This window comes from Haliotis cracherodii, unplaced genomic scaffold, assembly GCF_022045235.1.
Source record: "Haliotis cracherodii isolate W230 unplaced genomic scaffold, xgHalCrac1.p SCAF_23, whole genome shotgun sequence".
NCBI classification, from domain to species: domain Eukaryota; kingdom Metazoa; phylum Mollusca; class Gastropoda; order Lepetellida; family Haliotidae; genus Haliotis; species Haliotis cracherodii.
The window spans coordinates 7,899,120-7,918,443 of NW_027266279.1; the positions used below are offsets into that span (position 1 = coordinate 7,899,120).

The window sequence follows — 19,324 nt, forward strand, 5'->3', positions numbered from 1 at the left end:
AAAATAATTAACCGGATCTCTAGTACGTAATAGATGCCACCTTATTTATAATGAGGAACAGCTAGATAATAGGCACTGACAAAAATCAAAGCGATAAGCTCCAAGCACTGGACAGATGGGTACCCTGGTCACGGTTCATGGCTGGCTGGTGTCTCCTGATGTCAATGGCTTCTTGTAGTTTTCTTTGTCACCAGTTGTTGTTGTTGGCAGACAGGACTTTGGTGGCTTCCCACATGATATTATGGTCTTGGTTCTTGAGGATGTGTTCTGAAATAGCGGATTTCAGGTTTAGTTTGTGGACAGAGGTCTGATGTTCTTTGAGTCTGGTGTTGAGGGGTCTTTCTTCTCATTTCGACCATGTATAAATAAACATCACATGGTATTCATCGCCATTATATTTCAATTTTTTGTACAGAATGGTTCATTATGTAACCGTGTCTTCCAAGGTCCACATTTAACGGAGATGATTAAAGACAGATGGAGACAGATGTAATAATAGCCCATGCTTGCCGTAAAAGACGACTGTTTGTCGTAACAGGAGACTAGCGGGATCGGGTGATCAGGCTCGCTGCCACTTGTTAAATAACGTTGTGTTCTGAACATAGTAATTACATTTCGAAAATATTTCCACCGAAAAATGCTGTTTTGATGGAGATTATCTGATTGTCTTTCCTGAAATCCATTAAGACATAATGTTATATCGCCGATTTCTTCTTGTATCCAGACCAGTCAAAAACCTAATCTGAACAAAATGCTTTTAGCTGAAATGGTTATCATGAGATATGGATTCTATACACAAAATGAAAAATGTAAATATATGACAACCTGTATATTTCCCCCACCAGAAGCTATAGCAGTGCGCCCTATAATGTATAGATTCCTTGGTTATTGAAATCTTATTTGGGTATCGATAGTAACATTTAACATTCATAAATAGCGGAATGATAGATAGAGACTTATTATTAAGGAGTGCTGCGAAACTCTTTTCGGGTCTGGAACAGTGTAGCTGGAAAGAATACATTCGCCAAAACGTAGCAAACGAAATGGCGGATTTACACGAGACATGCCGAATGGCGAACTGGCGGCAATGTCAATTCTGAATGCGGAAATACACAAACAAACGTGTTCGGAGAAGCTGAAAATAGGGCCTGATGTCAAAGCATGTTTAGCCGTTTCCTGGCTCTTTTTAACGGCGGGATGAGGGCATACAAAGTTCAAGATGTCGGGAGAGAGGTCAGAATAGGTGTGGCAGCCAAAAACTTTGAAGACTTGAAGAAAAAGGGCTGCGAAAAACTCGAGGTTGAAATCTTCTTTTTTTAACCTTAGGTATCTTGTGAACGGCCTCCATAAGAAGTTATCTTATGTTTCTGATACAACATTTAACATTAAAGCAGAGAATCAATGCTTATAAGATCAGTGTCACTTTTACAATTTTTTAGTAGATTCTAAATAATGATATTCTAAAATTTTAAGTGCTGTATGATATTAACTTAAAAAAAGCAATATGCATTTATTTCACATGAAACTAACAGATACAAATTAAGTGATATGTTTTTAAAGTAACAGTAATTCTCCATCTTCTTATTTGCAGAGTTGCGTCCCTTGGGCACGCCAGAAACCTATGATTGTGGGTTCGAATCCCGGTTCGCCCTAATTATGTTTCTAGGTTTGTCAGCACCATACCCGTGCTCGTGGGTTTCACCGAAGTGGTAAACGTCTTAGACCTGCATCACTTCGGGCTTTCCTCCCACATTAAGCTGACACGCCGTGATATAACTGGAATATTGTTAAAAGCGGCGTTAAACCCAGCTCACTCACTCACTCACTCATTTGCAGATACATGTTTTTTTTATGTAAGAGTACCAAATAAGTGAGGACATTTTGTTTCCAGGTCCATACTGTTCTATTTCACTTAGTAATTTCATTTGGCTTACCGTAATTGACGCAATAAACGCCCTGTTCTAATAAGCATCCATGGCAATAATTGCTCATATATTGGCTAGTGAACAATCCCAGTTAGCACCCCTTCTGATTGATCAATGTACACAAGACATATTTACCGCATTCGACGAAATAAGCGCCCAGGGCGCTCTCAAAATTAGAAATAGGGGGCTCTTATTAGAATATTAGTTTGGTGGAAAAAAGAGAGTTGAAAGATAAATTTCGTGGTTTATGCTGACACACTGAAATGTTTATATGCGACAGATACATTTTTCCAGAATTTAATTTCCCATAATTAAGAATGCATATAACACACGACTGCGTATTATACGTGAATATATAAGTCTTGTGTACATTGATCAATAAGAAGGTGTGCTATTTGGGATTGTTCACTAGCCAATATATTTGCAAATATCGCCGTGGGCGCTTATTAGAGCGGGACGCTTATTACGTCGAATACGGTATGTCAAGGACTCACTAGATGTTCCATGTTGTTGATGGGAGAGATGGAAACTGTAACGAAAGGTTCTGTGGTGTTTATCGTAATGGAGTGGAAATATCACACCCTAGATGTTGCTTTTGATGTGATAAATTGTTTTCAGCTAAATCCAGATGATGTGACGGTTGTGATAGAGGATGATGGCACGGTCGTGGACAGCGAGAGTTTCTTCAAGAAGTTGCCTGCACAGACAGTCTTTGTATTTCTTAAAGAGGGACAGGTTTGGAATGGAGGTACAAAACTCAACATCCCCAAAAGTATCTTTTAAGATGAAATGTGTATTGAGGCTGTAGATATGCTTTGTCACATTTCAAGACCTATTCAGGGTTTTACCCATCTTCCCGATTCAAGGGAGTTAACAGACTAAAAATCCAGTTTCCACCCTTGGCGAACTAGCCTGCAATTAAGGATTAATATTTTGGCTGGAATGTGCATAGTCCAATCAAAATCGCGCAATAAACTAGACATTTGGTTCATAAACTACACAGATTTCAACGCATAGATTTTGGTCGACTGTAGGATTTGTAAAGCATGTGTCAACTTGGCGCTAACAGATATTTTCCAAATCTTTTCATTTTTGTAATCAAGATGCTCACATGCTGTTTTACACTTTGCAAAGTAAGACCTAATTTATTACATTGTATATCTTTATCGATCAGATCGTCTTGTCTGGGTGCTGCCATTATGTTTGAAGCAAGTGATATGAGAGGTGTAATAGACACTGGTGGGGCTACGATCGGGCCCAGATATTCGAGCCTTGTTCGTCAAGGGTGGAAATTGGACTTTTATGGTCAGTTAACTCCCTTGACTCAGGAGGATGGGAAAGAGAGTGCTGTGGAAATGTACTGATAACTTTTGTATTTTCATATTTTTTGTGTATTTGATGTAACATTTAGTTACAACGTTTGAAACGACCACTTTTACCTCTGGTCCTTGTTCCATTGAACTGTCTTAGTGTTAAGACGAACCAAACTCCAGACTTTAACATAGACATGACAGTCATAGCGCTAAGACGATCGTAACTCCATACTTTAACATAGACATGACAGTCACAGCGCTAAGACGATCGTAACTCCATACTTTAACATAGACATGACAGTCACAGCGCTAAGACGATCGTAACTCCATACTTTAACATAGACATGACAGTCATAGCGCTAAGATGATCGTAACTCCATACTTTGACATAGACATGACAGTCATAGCACTGAGAACTTGTGAAGATCTGGATTAGAATTGGTCTTCAGCTACCCATACTTGTCATAAGACTAAGAGTGACTATGCTTGTCATAAGAGGCGACTAACACGATCAGATTGTCAGGCTCACTGACTTGGTTGATGCATGTCATCGTATCCCAATTTAGTAGATCAATGCTCATGATGTCAATCACTGGACTGTCTGGTCCAGACTTGATTATTCACAGACCTTCGTCATAAAGCTGGAATATTGCTGAGTGTGGTGTTAAACAACATACAAGCAAACAAAGCAGATTGCTTTGTGGAATGAATCTCATGTTTCAAATCAAGCTTCCATGCATGGAATATATTATCATGTTACTTCAGACACTTTAATACTGTTGTTTCCAAATTAGGGGGCACTTGGGGCTCAGTCGCCTTTGGCACTGCAATTCTGTGTGCAGAGTTGTGTCCCTTGGGTGTGCCCAAACCCTATGATTGTGGGTTTGAATCTTGGTTCATCACCTCGATTATGTTTCCAGGTTTGTCAGCACCATACCTGTACTCGTGGGTTTCACCAAAGTGCTAAACATCTGAGACCTGCATCACTTCGGGCTTTCCTCCCACTTTAAGCTGACACCCCGTGATATAACTGGAATACTGTCCCAACTGACTTGTTGACCGACACTCACTCACTCACTCACTCACTCACTCACTCACTCACTTACTCACTCACTCTCATGAGATTGTTGGTCTGTTTCTCTTCAGCTGGAGCCATGATACATGAGGCCCTCACTAAACTGCTCAGTGCAACACGGAGAAATGAGTTGGCAAATCAAATCCGAGACCTGATGGAGGACGATAAAGCCCCAGAGAAGGTGCACATAATGTCACAGTACCTGGACATGCTGGACACCGACGTGGAGTCGGAACATCGGCACGAGAATGAAGATTGGTTCGAAGGTCAGTGAGGAGTTTGTAACTTTGCAAGCTATAGGTCTGGTGATATCATAGTGCTTTTGTTCAGGTAATTATTTGGCTGGGGTGAAGGTCATCTAGACCTGCTCAAAGGCTGATATTCTGCCCAAAGTTGACAGCAATGTCAGAACAAATTCCCAAATGGGAATTAAAAATGTCCAGTTCCTGTTGATACAGATGTGAACTAACCATTGCTAACATGATGCTTTTGTCGAGGTGACTATACTTCACTCGTCACAAAACCAATAGCAAGGAAATTGGATTTTCCATTATTTCAATATTTCATTTTTATAAGTACAGTGTAAAAATACCCCTGAGATTTAGAAAATATGAACATTAGATTAAATGCCATTTTTGAACCAAAAATGTTTTTTTGTCCAATCAGGCTACCAAGGGTACTTCGGATAAGTCCGCGGTGAACAGTTTTCACAATGATGTCATATAAGATAGAACACTCAAACTATGTTTTTCCAGGATTAGGATTTGGACACCAAACTAAGTGCCCTTGATACCAAACTGGGAAAAATTGAAATTCAAAATTGGGACTTTTTTAATGTGATTTGCTGCAAACTTTGGGCCGAATATCGGCCTATGAGCAGGTCGGGATAACAGGTCAGAACATAATCATGATTATCATGCTGAAAGAAAGAACTGAAAATAATTTCAATTTCAAAAAGGATTTCTTGAACATTTTGAACTTGTCATTATTTACCAGGTTTAAACAAGAAATACAAGACCAAGAGCGAGGTGATGAGAAACTCGGCCCAGACAAGGATACGGAGCTACTACAATAGTGTAAGTGTTCTGGATCCTGTCTCTAGCCAAGGGTGGGTACTCTGATTAAACTCAGAGACGGACAAAATGACCTTGTTTAATGACCTGGCTGATTGGATGGCATCTTACCTGGTGTTTGTATCGGTGCTTGATTATCCGAGACAGATTCCTTCGGGCGTGTTGCGGCAGGAAACACAGTACCGGTATGATACGCTCACCAAAAGTTAATTCATATTTTTTTTTCCCAAACATTGCAGCGTTAGCGTTACCATTATAAGACATTCGTTGGTGATGATGAGGTTCAGAAAACTACATCGAGAAACAAAACACTTACTAAGTTTTCAACACAAACCTGAACCATTCAAAGTATACAAATATTCTAATTCCAAGTTGCAATATAATAATCAATTAAATCAAATTTTTCATTTGTACATGAAGACAATATAAAGGTAAGGAAACAAAAACTCACATCTGTGTTCTGCCATAAACCCCCGTGAACCCTCTTGACAACCTTCTCTCCTACCCAGACCCGTGAAGATTCCGGGGTAGAGTAGGTCTTCAGCAACCCATGCTTGCGTAAAAAGCGACTATGCTTGTCGTAAAAGGCCACTAACTGGATTCGGTGGTCAGTCTCCCTGACTTGGTTGATGCATGTCATCGATCCCAATTACGTGGATCGATTCTCATGATATTAATCACTGGATTGTCTGGTCCAGACTCGATTGTTTACAGACCGCCATCATATAGCTTTAATATTGCTGAGTGCGGCGTTAAACAACAAACCAACCAACCAATCTCCCCTACCCACAACATGTGCTTGTGATCATGTGATCAGGAGCCAGGATGTAGATGAAATATAAAACCTGAAAAAGTTTAGGCAGCTGGGTGGGTTTGAACCCTATAACCTCAGTAGTAACACATGATTATCATGTGCAAGTGATTCAGTCATTAAACCAAGGACATTTGAGAACTTATGTTGATATTTTGAGATATTATACTTATGTTATACTTTTATTAATTTGAAATGTTAGAATAAGTGTTCTGCTCGTACAGGGCGTCACAGGCAAAATAACAGTGAAAATTATATGAGGAAATTGGGGATGACACCCGGTGTTCAGAAAACAACATTCATTCTTCTATATTGCACAACATGTTGATGTTCTTGTGTGTTTCTACAGAAATACGGGGTGGTCGGGTAGCCTTGTGGTTAAAGCATTTGCTCGTCACTCCAAAGACCCGGGTTCGATTTCCGACATGGGTACAATGTGTGAAGCACATTTCTGGTGTCCCCTGCCGTGATATTTCTGGAATATTGCTAAAAGCGGCGTAAAACCATACTCACTCACTCACTCTACAGAAATACAGAACAAACCTGCTGAATAGCTAACATTTTACAACACCCGTGAAGATTCCGGGGTAGAGTAGGTCTTCTGCAACCCATTCTTGCTGTAAAAGGCTACTATACTCGTCGTAAGAGGTGACTAACAGGATCGGGTGGTCTAACTCGCTGACTTGGTTGATGCCGGTCATTGTATCCCGATTGCGTGGATATTGCTGAGTGCGGCAAGAAATAACAAACAAACAAATTTTATTGATTATTTCTTACGTAGGCGAAGGAGCAGATTGAAAAAGAGGCTGATGCCAAGAATAAACCGATACTCCTGGAATTGTTGGAGGAGCTGTACGAAGAACTCAAGTCTCAGGACTTCCACGGAATGTACTTTGATCGCAGGGCTAAACCAAGGGAGAGAATCTGTGACAACAAGGGTTGGTTCCAGTGTCAGGGAGCGTTCGATGAGGACTCCTGTGAGAAACACCACACAATTAACCCCTATGCTTCCAGGGGCTACAGACAACTGTTTGGCTTGTGGAACCTTGATCATATGTGAGTTGCAATTTTTTTGAATGACATAATAAATAAGTATTGGTATGGGTCTTTATTAAAGGCTTAAATAATATTAGAATAATTAGAAAGAAAATAAACACAATGCCTTAATCATGATAATATTTTTCATCTCATTGTGACCACACCATTTATTTTTATCCCCCGCCCAAATGAAGTTGGGTTCCGTGCGTGCGTGCGTGCGTGCGTGCGTGCGTGAGTGTCGAGTTTGATAAATTTTTATTTTTATGTTTCCATGGCAACAAGTTGGACTTAGGTTCTATAAGGGTGGTGTTCGTTTCCGGAGCGTAACTCAAAAAACATTAAATACTGTCTTACAAAACTTTGCATGTCTACTAGGCACATACTGAACTGGTGCCTTATGCTATTTAGGAATTTTATAAATTTTTATTTTTTTACGTTTCTATTGCAACAAGTTGGACTTAGGTTCTATAAGGGTGCTGTTCATTTCCGGAGCGTAACTCAAAAACCATTAAATGATTTCTTACAAAACTTCGCATGTTTACCAGACACATACTGAACTGGTGCCTTTTTCTATTTAGGAGTTTTATAAATTTTTATGTTTTAGGTTTCCATGGCAACTTAGACTTAGGTTCTATAAGGGTGGTGTTCGTAACATACTGAACTGGTGCCTTTTGATATAAAGTAATTTTAGAAATTTTTATTGTTTATGTTTCCATGACATTAAGTTGGATTTAAGTTTTAATATAGGATTGGTTTACTTAAAGAGTATAACAAATAAACTGTTAAATATTTCCTTGCCAAACATTGCATGTCTATATATAAAGCGCATACTGAACCAGTACCATTTGATATTGAGGAGTTTTAGAAATGTTTGTTTTAGAATTTCCATTGCAGCTTTTTTGACATGGGCTAAGAGAAATGTTGGGTCAGTTACCTGGTTTAGGACCATAACGTGTTAAAATGGGCGGGGGATATAGATGACTTTGTCAACTATACGCTTGTTCTATATGAACCGACGTCTGTGTTCACCTCTGCCTTTCAACTTGGAAATCTGCCTGTAACAATATTTTTCCCGGATGTAATCAAATGTCCATTTATATCACGGCAGCCTGTTTATATCGTCGAAAATCGCTTCAGAAACCAGAGAAAATTGAGAGAGCACTTATTTAGTTGACTATTTAAGGGACTGACCATTTGATATTTTTGGGTGGGGACACCGCATGGGTTTATAAAAAAGAACTTGATCAAGAAATAATTGAAAAAAGTAATGTGTCAGCTGGATGTGCTGAGAAAAGTTGAGGAAAATAACAAATAAAAAAGTGTATGTCTTGAAGCAGTGATAAAATAGATTCTACCTCTAACAAAAGTTTTATACTTCCCTCATTTCCCAAACATTACATGGTTTTAGTAACCTACTGCCACTTTTTCCAATAGTGTTGTAAGTGTCTTCCTATCTCATAATAACACTGTGAGAGGTACCACTTTCAAGTGAAACCTGCTCAGACGTTTTCCATTTGAATTGTCAGACCCAGGTTTTCCATTTGAATTACAAGAACCAGGTTTTCCATTATGAATTGTTAGACCAAGGTTTTACAGTTGAAGTTTCAGAAACCTGCTTTGAGGTTTTCCATTTGAATTGTAAGACCTAGGTTTTCTATTTGAATTGCAAGAACTAGATTTTACATTATGAATTGTTAGACCAAGGTTTTACAGTTGAAGTTTCAGAAACCTACTTTGAGGTTTTCCATTTGAATTGTAAGACCTAGGTTTTCCATTTGAATTGCAAGACCCAGGTTTTACATTATGAATTGTTAGACCAAGGTTTTACAGTTGAAGTTTCAGAAACCTGCTTTGAGCTTTTCCATTTGAATTGTAAGAGCTAGGTTTTCTATTTGAATTGCAAGACCTAGATTTTCCATTTGAATTGTAAGACCTAGTTTTTACATTTGAATTGTAAGACCTAGGTTTTATATTTGAATTGTTACACCTAGGTTTTACGTTTGTATTGTAATATCTAGGTTTGACAGTTGAAGTTTTATGAACTCCCCTTTTGATATGAAGTTAATGTTAACATATGAATTCCATGACATGAATTGAACCTGCAACATCCCATATTGTGTTGAGTTTTGTAACCACTGTTTTCCCACTGAGCCCCCGGGGCAGGTGGTGAAAGGTTGTTTAATTTTACATGTCATGACTTCAGTTGCTGCACAGACCCGTGAAGATCTGGGGTAGAATAGGTCTTCAGCAACCCATGCTTGTCGTAAAAGGCGACTATGCTTGTTGTAAGAGGCGACTAACGGGATCGGGTGGTCAGACTCGCTGACTTGGTTGATGAATGTCATCAATCCCAATTGTGTGGATCGATGCTCATTATGTTAATCACTGGATTGTCTTGTCCAGACTCGATTATTTACAGACCGCCATCATATAGCTGGAATATTAGAGTGAGGCGTTAAAGACAAACAAACAAACAAACAAACAAACAAATCAGTTGCTGCACACAGTCCTCCTTGCTTTGATCAAATTCCTCTTATACTGCGACACTGTATTGTTTCAGTACAAGGTATCCCAAGGCTTTATTATTTTGTGGTATTTCTTCTATACAAACAGTGCATAAGTTGGATAGAGCACTCCTCGTTTTTTGTTGAAAATGTAAAACCTCGAACCTCCATGCTCGCACATTTTCAACCCAAACCTTGGAGTGAGTGAGTATGGTTTAACGCCCCTTTTAGCAATACTCCAGCAATATCACGGCGGGGGACACCAGAAACGGGCTTCACCCATTGTACCCATGTCGGGAATCGAACCCGGGTCTTCGGTGTCACGAGCGAACGCTTTAACCACGAGGCTAAATCTTGGAGTTGTGCTTAACTTAACACAAAATTGATGCTCTAACTTTATTTCAGAATTGAGAAATCCAGAGAAGTGATACCAGGGCTGATCGAGGCAGCGCGTCAAAAACCTAAGAATGCTCATCTCAACTGGGAGCAGGTGTACAAACTCTTGTTCACCAGAGACAATCTCAAGTTTGTACAGGTGGGCTGCCACAAGAAGGCAGCTCGAGAATCAGGCAGCTGTCCATGGCAGTCTTTTGTTGTCAAGTGATGTTGACGGACCTTTTGTTAGATGATTACCATGTTGTTATTGTTTTAACATGTCACATGACGCAAGGATTTTTTCCAGGCCTCACAAGCCAATTTTTTTGTTCCAGTATATATTTGTTACAAAGACACAAAACGCTTCTTTTTGTGAAAAACTGCATTTGAGGTTTTAAGAGGTAAAATAGTTGGTTCTTTGACTTGGTGAAGGCAAGAGATCTTATTTACACTTGATATGAATAAATATTTGTTACAAATGAAATGAAATAATGAAATAATTAAAATACATTTGACATTTAAATGAATTGTATTTTCTAGATTGATCAATTTTAGTCAATATATCATAATGGAAGAAGCATATAAAAAAACAATATAATACCTATATAAAAAACCCAGAAAGACAGAAATCATATTTTGATCTGAGGCAAATTTCTTTTTCGCAATACTGATATCTTTCAAAATTTAAGCAACCAAAACAATCATGTTGACAGCAAGCAACTACTGAGGTATTATCTTGGTCCTACAAATCTGTATCAAAATGTTATGTGCAGTAGATAAGCCGGATCCCCAACCTAAAACAATGTCTCGTCATAATCTGTCATCGGAAATAGAACATCAACAAATCCGTATTGAATTATGTAAGTTAATCCTGTTGTTACACAAAAAATAGGTGTTGGTGAAATCTTGTGTCCTTACGATACTAGCAATTTCCGTTTGCCCGTTCCATAAGGTCCACGTTACCAAATACCGTGACAGCACCAACTCACTGTTATTTACAGCATGATAATATTACCCCTGTTGTTGCCTTGAAACAAACTTTAGTTGACAGGGAATGGATACATATATCATAACCGCCATACTCTTGACTTGTGAAAAGTAATATTTGTTGTAGTTTGATGATTAAATGTCAACATATTGTTTTCCCAATGGAAATAGCAAGATTGTGCGAAACCTCAATGGTGATTTCTCATATCGTTCCACAGGAAAAGTGTATCTGACAATGCACAAAAGTGCTGAAGATATATAGGGAAACCTGCAATTAAAATAATACGGCTTAAAATTCGGCAAATATACAGTAAATGATGGTATTTTATAACGTTTGTTATTGTTGTCCATAAAATAACTTGGTCTGATCACCATTCCACAAAGCAACCTCCATGCTTAGGCAATTGTGAGTGCTGTACTATAATGTGGTTCTCGTCTTATAAGAAAATGTTAAAATTCGCTTGCTAAATGTTTAAAGAAAATGGATCATTACGATCATGATTGTAAACATGGTAAGGTAGCTGCCATTATTGCAGGTTTCTGTACATGCATCTTAATAGTGGCAAAGGTAAATAAGCCTCCACTGTTATCCCATGTTTATCCCATGACCCAAGTATTTACCTGCCTCCTGATTTTGAGGAAAAAACAAAAACATCCCCTACCTCATCAAATAAAGAGGAGAACATGTCTAGACTAGGAATAGCGCGATGTATGTTCTAAGACATGAAATGGCCACACCCATTTATTGTATATTATTATATAAAATGTCAACAAAGGAATATTGTATATTATGATATAAAATGTCAGTGCAAGAGAATAACCAGTCTTGTTTGCTGAAACAGATTCAATTGGCAAAAAAAGCGAAATGGCAGGAACGTATATAGATGAATTGATCACTGAAAAAAGTGACACCAGGTGTTGGCAGAAAGGGAAAGCATGTCTTGCAGTACAGGTGGCACCCACCAGTCACACAATCTGCATTCAACAAACCAGACAATCAGGTGATGGAGCAGAGTTTCCAGTGACACAATTGTGCATTTACAGATTTTAGAAAGGGATGATCTGACAGGATGTAGAAGCATGTGTGTAAGCTTCTCGGAACTGTGAGGTATGAAGATGCTAAAAAACTGCTGAACTGTGAAAAACACAGTATGTATGTACATTGTATAGACCTTTGAAGAACATTTTTGTATACACATTTGATGAACATTTTTGTATACACATTTGATGAACATTTTTGTATACACATTTGAAGAACATCTTTGTATACACATTTGAAGATCATCTTTGTATTTGCATTAGAAGAACATATTTTTATATACATTTGAAGAACATCTTTGTATACACATTAGAAGAACATCTTTGTATACACATTAGAAGAACATCTTTGTATACACATTTCAAGAACATCTTTGTATACACATTTCAAGAACATTTTTGTATGTGCATTAGAAGAACACATTTGTATGCACATTTGAAGAACATCTTTGTATATGCATCAGAAGAACATCTTTGTTATGCAAGTGTTTATGCACAAGAACACTGCCACCTCTTATATTTTGTACACAATGTATTTGTACCTTGAATAATGATGAGTTGTTTTGTTAAGGAGTGGTTTACCAACATCTTTTCCTCAGATTCAACCGAATGTACCATTATTTGTCACCACGAACAGTATTTTGTTGATGGTCCTTTTTGAATAATGCTATTTGAGGTACATTGGATGGATTTTGTCCATTTGATGTATTTTAGACACATATCATTTTTATTCCACACCATTCCTTTTTATAAAATAAACTCATGTTTTAGCATGTTGGTTGCTGTGATCTCATGAATATGATGGTCTGTGTTACTGTCCAGATAGAACCACAGGAGCTTTAGATAAAAACATACACTGTTGTCCATATTTAGTTGTCCTTTGGTAACCTAGTGGTAGAGCGTCTGCCCGGAGAGCAGAAGGTCGGGGTTTCGATCCCTGGCCGAGTCATACCAAAAGACGTTAACAGATGGCACTAGCTCCTTTGATCACCACCTGTTAAAGAGCAAGGGTGGGCCAGTCTTATTTGCAGTGCAAAGTTACGTCTTTTGGCCACCCCAAAAACCTATGTTTGTGATTGTTTTCAGCATCGTCGGTTTCACCAAAGTGGTAAACGTCTGAGACCTCCATCACTTCAGGTTTTCCTCCCACCTTAAGCTGACACCATAATACATACGGTTCACAGCTGCCTGTAAGCTAGACACGCCCATTCACTATTTTGTGACAATGAATACTGCTTTTGCTATTGCACAAACATCAGAAGATGGGTAGAGTAGTGGTTAAAGCATTCACTTGTCACGCCGAAGACCTGGGTTTGATTCCCGACATGGGTACACTGTGTGAAGCCCATTTCTGGTGTCCCCCGCTGCGATATTGCTGGAATATTGCTTAAAGCGGCGTAAAACCACACTCACTCACTCACTCACTCGGGTCGTTTACCCTAAATCAGCACACATGAAAACAATGAACATGTGTAAAAACCAAACAATTAGAGCTGATGGTATTTCCTGATTGAAGATAATCTTATGTTCATATTATGAACGTTGGTTGTTTGTTCTTTTTGATGTCTTGTTCATGTTCACTGGTTTTATAGCACAGATTTTACAAGTTCATTTGATCTAAAGGTTCATATCACTTGGGCTGGCAAGGCATTTATACATTTACAGTGTTGGATGTAAGTGTTTAGAATGTGCATAAACAGAGGTTACGTTTGTACTGATTTGTTTGTTGATTTTTGACCTAATGTCCCTTTTCCCTTTTCACCAGAATATAAAACATCAGCCCAACCTCAATGCCGAGTCTGGTGGCTACACAAAACACTTTATGAACTCAACTTTTATCTCATCTTCCCGAGGCAAGGGAGTTAACTGAGTGGAAACTGGACTTTTATAGTCAGTTAACTCACTTGCCTCGGGAAGATGCTTTTATGTCCATGATGACTGAGTTTAGTGGGGGCACGGGTGGCCCAGTCGTCTAAGGCGCCGCGATTCGCTGTGCAGAGTTGCGTCCCTTGGGCACGCCAGAAACCTGTGATTGTGGGTTCTTATCCCGGTTCGCCCCGATTATGTTTTTAGGTTTGTCAGCACCATACCCGTGCTCGTGGGTTTCACCGAAGTGGTAAACGTCTGAGACTGCATCACTTCAGGCTTTCCTCCCACATTTTGCTGACACGCCGCGATATAACTGGAATACTGTTTAAAGCAGCGTTAAACCCAACTCACTCACTCACTCACTGAGTTTAGTGTGCTGCGTGTCCATAGCGGTATTCAACAAGACACAAAATGAACTGAGAAAATTGTCATTTGGGAAGAAAGCGATAATTTACCGTATCGTCCAATACGAACGAAATGTTGGTGTATTGGTGCATACACCATTGAAGGAACGAGTGTCTGTATGCTCCAAACAACTGATGGGGTGTTTAGTAGAAAAGCTGACAAAGGCATTCCCAAACACATGGAATAGATACCGATTTCTTGTCTCAGTTCAACCTCTGGTATAGCGGGAATGTTGAAAGTGTGGCTATCAGAAGTTCGTACCTCAGACGAATAATGTCTGGAATTGTAACAAAGGGTTCACATTAAGTGTAAATGCACATTTTGTCAGCGAAAAGGTAAAGTGTATTGGTCAGGGTTCGAAATCCATGATTCGCAGAGCTCCTGGGTTTGACCAAACTGGTAAACGTCTAACACCTGTCATAGTGACACGCCATGATAAAACTGAAATATAGCATTCAAAGCAGCATGCAGCCGTACTAACTTGCTGATGGAATGTGAATTCTGCTGGTTCCCGGCTGTCCCTACACTGCGACATTTTTAAGATACGAGGAGGCAGAATGCTTTAGCCATCCATTTTAGTCCATTGCCTTTTCTTACCGCCATTTTCGGTCACACTTAATTTTCCATATCGAACAACGCAGACAAATAATATTGGAGCTGTGATTCAATATACGGAAATGTATTTTAGACCCGATAAACTTTAATCAAGACTATTATGATATTGGTCTTGCAGTTGATTCCGAGCCTTAACTGGCTATTCTGAACGTACATTTAAACAAGTAAAACTGACGCAACGAAAGGTTATTATGCAAAGTTATCGATAAATTATGTTTCAGCCATAGATAAATAACTTGAATCTGTGGATTCCGGAAATAGAATCTGTGGATTCCGGAAATAGAATCTGTGGATTCCGGAAGTAGAATCAACCGATTCTCGTGATTTTTGACTTGCAATGTTTTGAATGGTTCGGAAAGATCAATTACAGGGTACATTAACTCCTACAATGACATTTAATGATCTGTGTTATTGTTACAAACACAGACAGGAGTTCCACTAAGTACACCCATGAAGGCTGGGTGCGGGGAGCTGGTTCCTGTGTTGTAAGTGCAGCAGACCTGCAAAGGAGAAACACGTTGTTGTAGTAGATGCGAACAGGAAATATTCGTAAAAGGCTTGTAGAAGCTCAGTGTTTGTCATATACCTGCTGACTGAGGCGTTAAACAACAAACAAACAAACACGTTCAGTAACCATCTTCATGTGGATGAGAACATGTAACATTTCATTTGAAATATGCTTAGTGGTCTCAGGCGTCGCAGTTCGTTGCACAGAGTTGCGGCCCTTGGGCGTACCAGAATACAAGATTGGTCCTGATTATGTTCCTAGAGTTGTTAGTACGATACCCGTACCCGCACTACACCATCATATACATTAAACCACGCTCACTCATCACTCACTCACTGACTCGCTCACTCAACACAAACATTACCTGCTACAGCAGACTGAAAGCCGGCGTTGTAGTCGCAAGCCACCTCGTTGTGAATGTAGTCGTTCCTGACGTCTTTGTAGTTGTCCTGGGCATCAGGTCCTCCAACCAGCGCTCCGTACAGCACGTGAGCGTTCGGAGCTGGGGAGTCGAACGTTCCCCAGTCACATGTTGCAGGAGGATTCGGGCACGTGCTGGAGCATTTGGCACATATGACTTTATGAACCCCGATATGTTTGCCCTCGTTCTTAATAAAAAGTAATCCTGTCGGCGCGTTTTCTGTGCTTTTTTACACCAAAGTAACGTTCCCCCTATGTAAGACGACACGACGTGGTTGGGATTAAAATACTGTTAAAAAAACCGAAAGAAAAATAAAAGACAATGGTGATGGCTTAGGGTTCTTTTTAGTTACGTGGATTTGCTTTAAGACAAAAACCGCGAGTGTTCAAGTGACCTGAAGTGCCGCATTGCTGGAGGGATATATACGTCCTCTCGGCTAGCACAGGAGTGTTCAGCATTCGTGACCAACTCGTCTTATTCCGCGGAAAACCTAATAGCGACTCATGCCCCTCTCGTAGCCATTTTTGCGATTGGGTTCTTAGCGCAAACGAGCATAGTTAAAAGAATTGTCAACTCGTTGAGTAATGATTTCACGTATATTTTCCCCATGCCATACATGTTCCAGATGCTGTTTTGATGCAAGAGAGATGTAAAATCAAAAATTATTCCTGAGAGTTCTTTGGCCGATGTACTTGGAAGTCATACGCGCATTCTGATTGGTCTGTCGTATTTTCACTCATAACATTCATCGATTGGGGGACGAGTCTTCTTGCAAGTTACGAAAAGCGGCGAGTGTTAACGAATGGCGTGTTAAGGAGGGACAAACGGGCAAACGGACAGCTAGGCAATAGGAGTCCTTCCACGGCACAGCATCAAAATGGCGTCGCCTGGGATCAAAACAGACCTATCCACAAGTGTTATAGGGTCACACATTTATTATTTCCCTCCCAAGTGTGAAACTTTCAAATATATATTTTCATTACAAGTATGTTTGGTTCAAACTTTGATGTTCACGACAACAAAGTGTTTATTTTTATTATTACAAATATTTGTTTGTTTTTGTTTTTTTACGCCGCACTCAGCAATATTCGAGCAATGTGACGGCGGTCTGTGAATAATTGAGTCTGGGCAGGCGATCCAGGGATTGACATCATTAGCATCGATCCACGCAGTTAGGATACAATGACATGCATCAACCAAGTCAGCGAGCCTGACCACCCGATCCCATTAGTTGCTATTCTAAACCTATTCTCTACCCTGTTCATCACGAGTCAATATATTGAAAATGAAATGAAGCTTTTGAATGGCAGATCTAGTCGAAAAGATTATTCTTTAGACATCGGTTCGATTCTGGTCAAAGGCAAATATTTGTACAATGTGAGACGCCATGTTGCATTACGAGGCTTGGTCTTGTGATCGAATCCCAGATTCGAACCTTGGCCCACCAACACCTCACTGTACTCATAGGTTTTCCCAAAGGGGTAAACGTCTATCCTGTGTCAACGTTAACGCCTCAGAGATGTTCAATAATGCCAAATCGAAATACCGTTCAAAGCGGTGAAAAACTCTCTCACTCAGCGTCAAGCCAACAGGCCGTGATCTAACGTAAATACGGTTCAAGGCGGCGACAAACTCAACTCACTCACTCAACCAGCATCAAAGCAACAGGCCGTGATATAACTTAAATACTCTTCAAGGCAGCGTTAACATTATGGCACACCAACTCTCCCGATTATAAAGCTCATCTTATGCCCTGTCGAGCAATATAGAATCACTACCATCTATTTACCTTCCAGCATGATGGACATGTAGCGGGTATTTGGATCCATAGCCGACTACAAAGCTCATGAAGATCCGGGGTAGAATAGGTCTTCAGCAACCCATGCTTGCCGTTAAAGGTGACTATGCTTGTCGTAAAAGGCGACTAACGGGATCGGGTAGTCAGACTCGCTGACTTGGTTGATGAATGTCATCGATCCCAATTGCATGGATCGATGCTCATGATGTTAATCACTGGATTGTCTGGTCCAGACTCGATTATTTACAGACCGCCATCATATAGCTGGAATATTGCAGAGTGCGGCGTTAAAGACAAACAAACAAACAAATCAGTTGCTGCACACAGTCCTCCATGCTTTGATCAAATTCCTCTTATACTGCGACACTCTGTATTGTTCCATTACAAGGTATCCCAAGGCTTTATTATTTTGTGGTATTTCTTCTATAAAGACAGTTCATAAGTTGGATAGTGCACTCCTCGTTTTTTGTTGAAAATGTAAAACCTCGGACCTCTTTGCTCGCACTTTTTCAACCCAAACCTGTGAGTGAGTGAGTGAGTATGGTTTAACGGCCCTTTTAGCAATATTCCAGCAATATCACGGCGGGGGACACGGGGGAATCGAACCCGGGTCTTTGGAGTGACGAGCGAACGCTTTAACCACAAGGCTAAACCTTGGAGTTGTGCTTAACATAACACAAAACTGATGCTCTATAACCTTATTTCAGAATTGAGAAATCCAGAGAAGTGATACCCGGGCTGATCGAGGCAGCGCGTCAAAAACCTAAGAATGCTCATCTCAACTGGGAGCAGGTGTACAAACTCTTGTTCACCAGAGACAATCTCAAGTTTGTACAGGTGGGCTGCCACAAGAAGGCAGCTCGAGAATCAGGCAGCTGTCCATGGCAGTCTTTTGTTGTCAAGTGATGTTGACGGACCTTTTGTTAGATGATTACCATGTTGTTATTGTTTTAACATGTCACATGACGCAAGGTTTTTTTCCAGGCCTCACAAGCCAATTTTTTTGTTCCAATATATATTTGTTACAAAGACAGAAAACACTTCTTTTTGTGAAAAACTGCATTTGAGGTTTTAAGAGGTAAAATAGTTGGTTCTTTGACTTGGTGAAGGCAAGAGATCTTATTTACACTTGATATGAATAAATATTTGTTACAAATGAAATAATGAAATAATTAAAATACATTTGACATTTAAATGAATTGTATTTTCTAGATTGATCAATTTTAGTCAATATATCATAATGGAAGAAGCATATAAAAAAACAATATAATACCTATATAAAAAACCCAGAAAGACAGAAATCATATTTTGATCTGAGGCAAATTTCTTTTTCGCAATACTGATATCTTTCAAAATTTAAGCAACCAAAACAATCATGTTGACAGCAAGCAACTACTGAGGTATTATCTTGGTCCTACAAATCTGTATCAAAATGTTATGTGCAGTAGATAAGCCGGATCCCCAACCTAAAAAAATGTCTTGTCATAATCTGTCATCGGAAATAGAACATCAACAAATCCGTATTGAATTATGTAAGTTAATCCTGTTGTTACACAAAAAATAGGTGTT

General features: G+C 39.5%; 1 protein-coding gene and 1 long non-coding RNA gene across 3 annotated transcripts; one reads left to right on the plus strand and one right to left on the minus strand.

The window, feature by feature from the left end:
* The first annotated feature begins 1,110 nt into the window (after window positions 1-1,110).
* Window positions 1,111-18,717, plus strand: LOC139471537 (DNA fragmentation factor subunit beta-like). 2 transcript variants are annotated; one of them, XM_071253914.1, is made up of 6 exons: window positions 1,111-1,299; window positions 2,544-2,673; window positions 4,385-4,579; window positions 5,310-5,389; window positions 6,979-7,253; window positions 18,463-18,717. In XM_071253914.1, exons 1-6 carry the CDS (start codon window positions 1,162-1,164, stop codon window positions 18,659-18,661), a joined length of 1,017 nt encoding a protein of 338 aa, XP_071110015.1. In that variant the 5' UTR covers window positions 1,111-1,161; the 3' UTR covers window positions 18,662-18,717. The 2 variants fall into 2 exon arrangements, with proteins under 2 accessions (XP_071110015.1, XP_071110016.1); XM_071253915.1 differs by lacking the exon at window positions 18,463-18,717 and adding an exon at window positions 10,145-10,641.
* On the minus strand, window positions 15,463-17,806 carry LOC139471542 (uncharacterized). The gene is made up of 3 exons (XR_011653843.1): window positions 17,747-17,806; window positions 15,901-16,091; window positions 15,463-15,528 (listed from the first exon to the last, which is right to left on the minus strand). It is a non-coding gene; the product is annotated as an uncharacterized lncRNA (long non-coding RNA).
* Window positions 18,718-19,324: the final 607 nt, after the last annotated feature.

Bases quoted from the DNA above. Each gene is read 5' to 3' on its own strand.
- LOC139471537 (XM_071253914.1), top strand. From the start codon at position 1,162: ATGTTTAGCCGTTTCCTGGCTCTTTTTAACGGCGGGATGAGGGCATAC. The intron at 1,300-2,543 runs GTTGAAATCTTC...AATTGTTTTCAG, and splicing joins AGGGCTGCGAAAAACTCGAG to CTAAATCCAGATGATGTGAC. The intron at 2,674-4,384 runs GTACAAAACTCA...GTTTCTCTTCAG, and splicing joins GGGACAGGTTTGGAATGGAG to CTGGAGCCATGATACATGAG.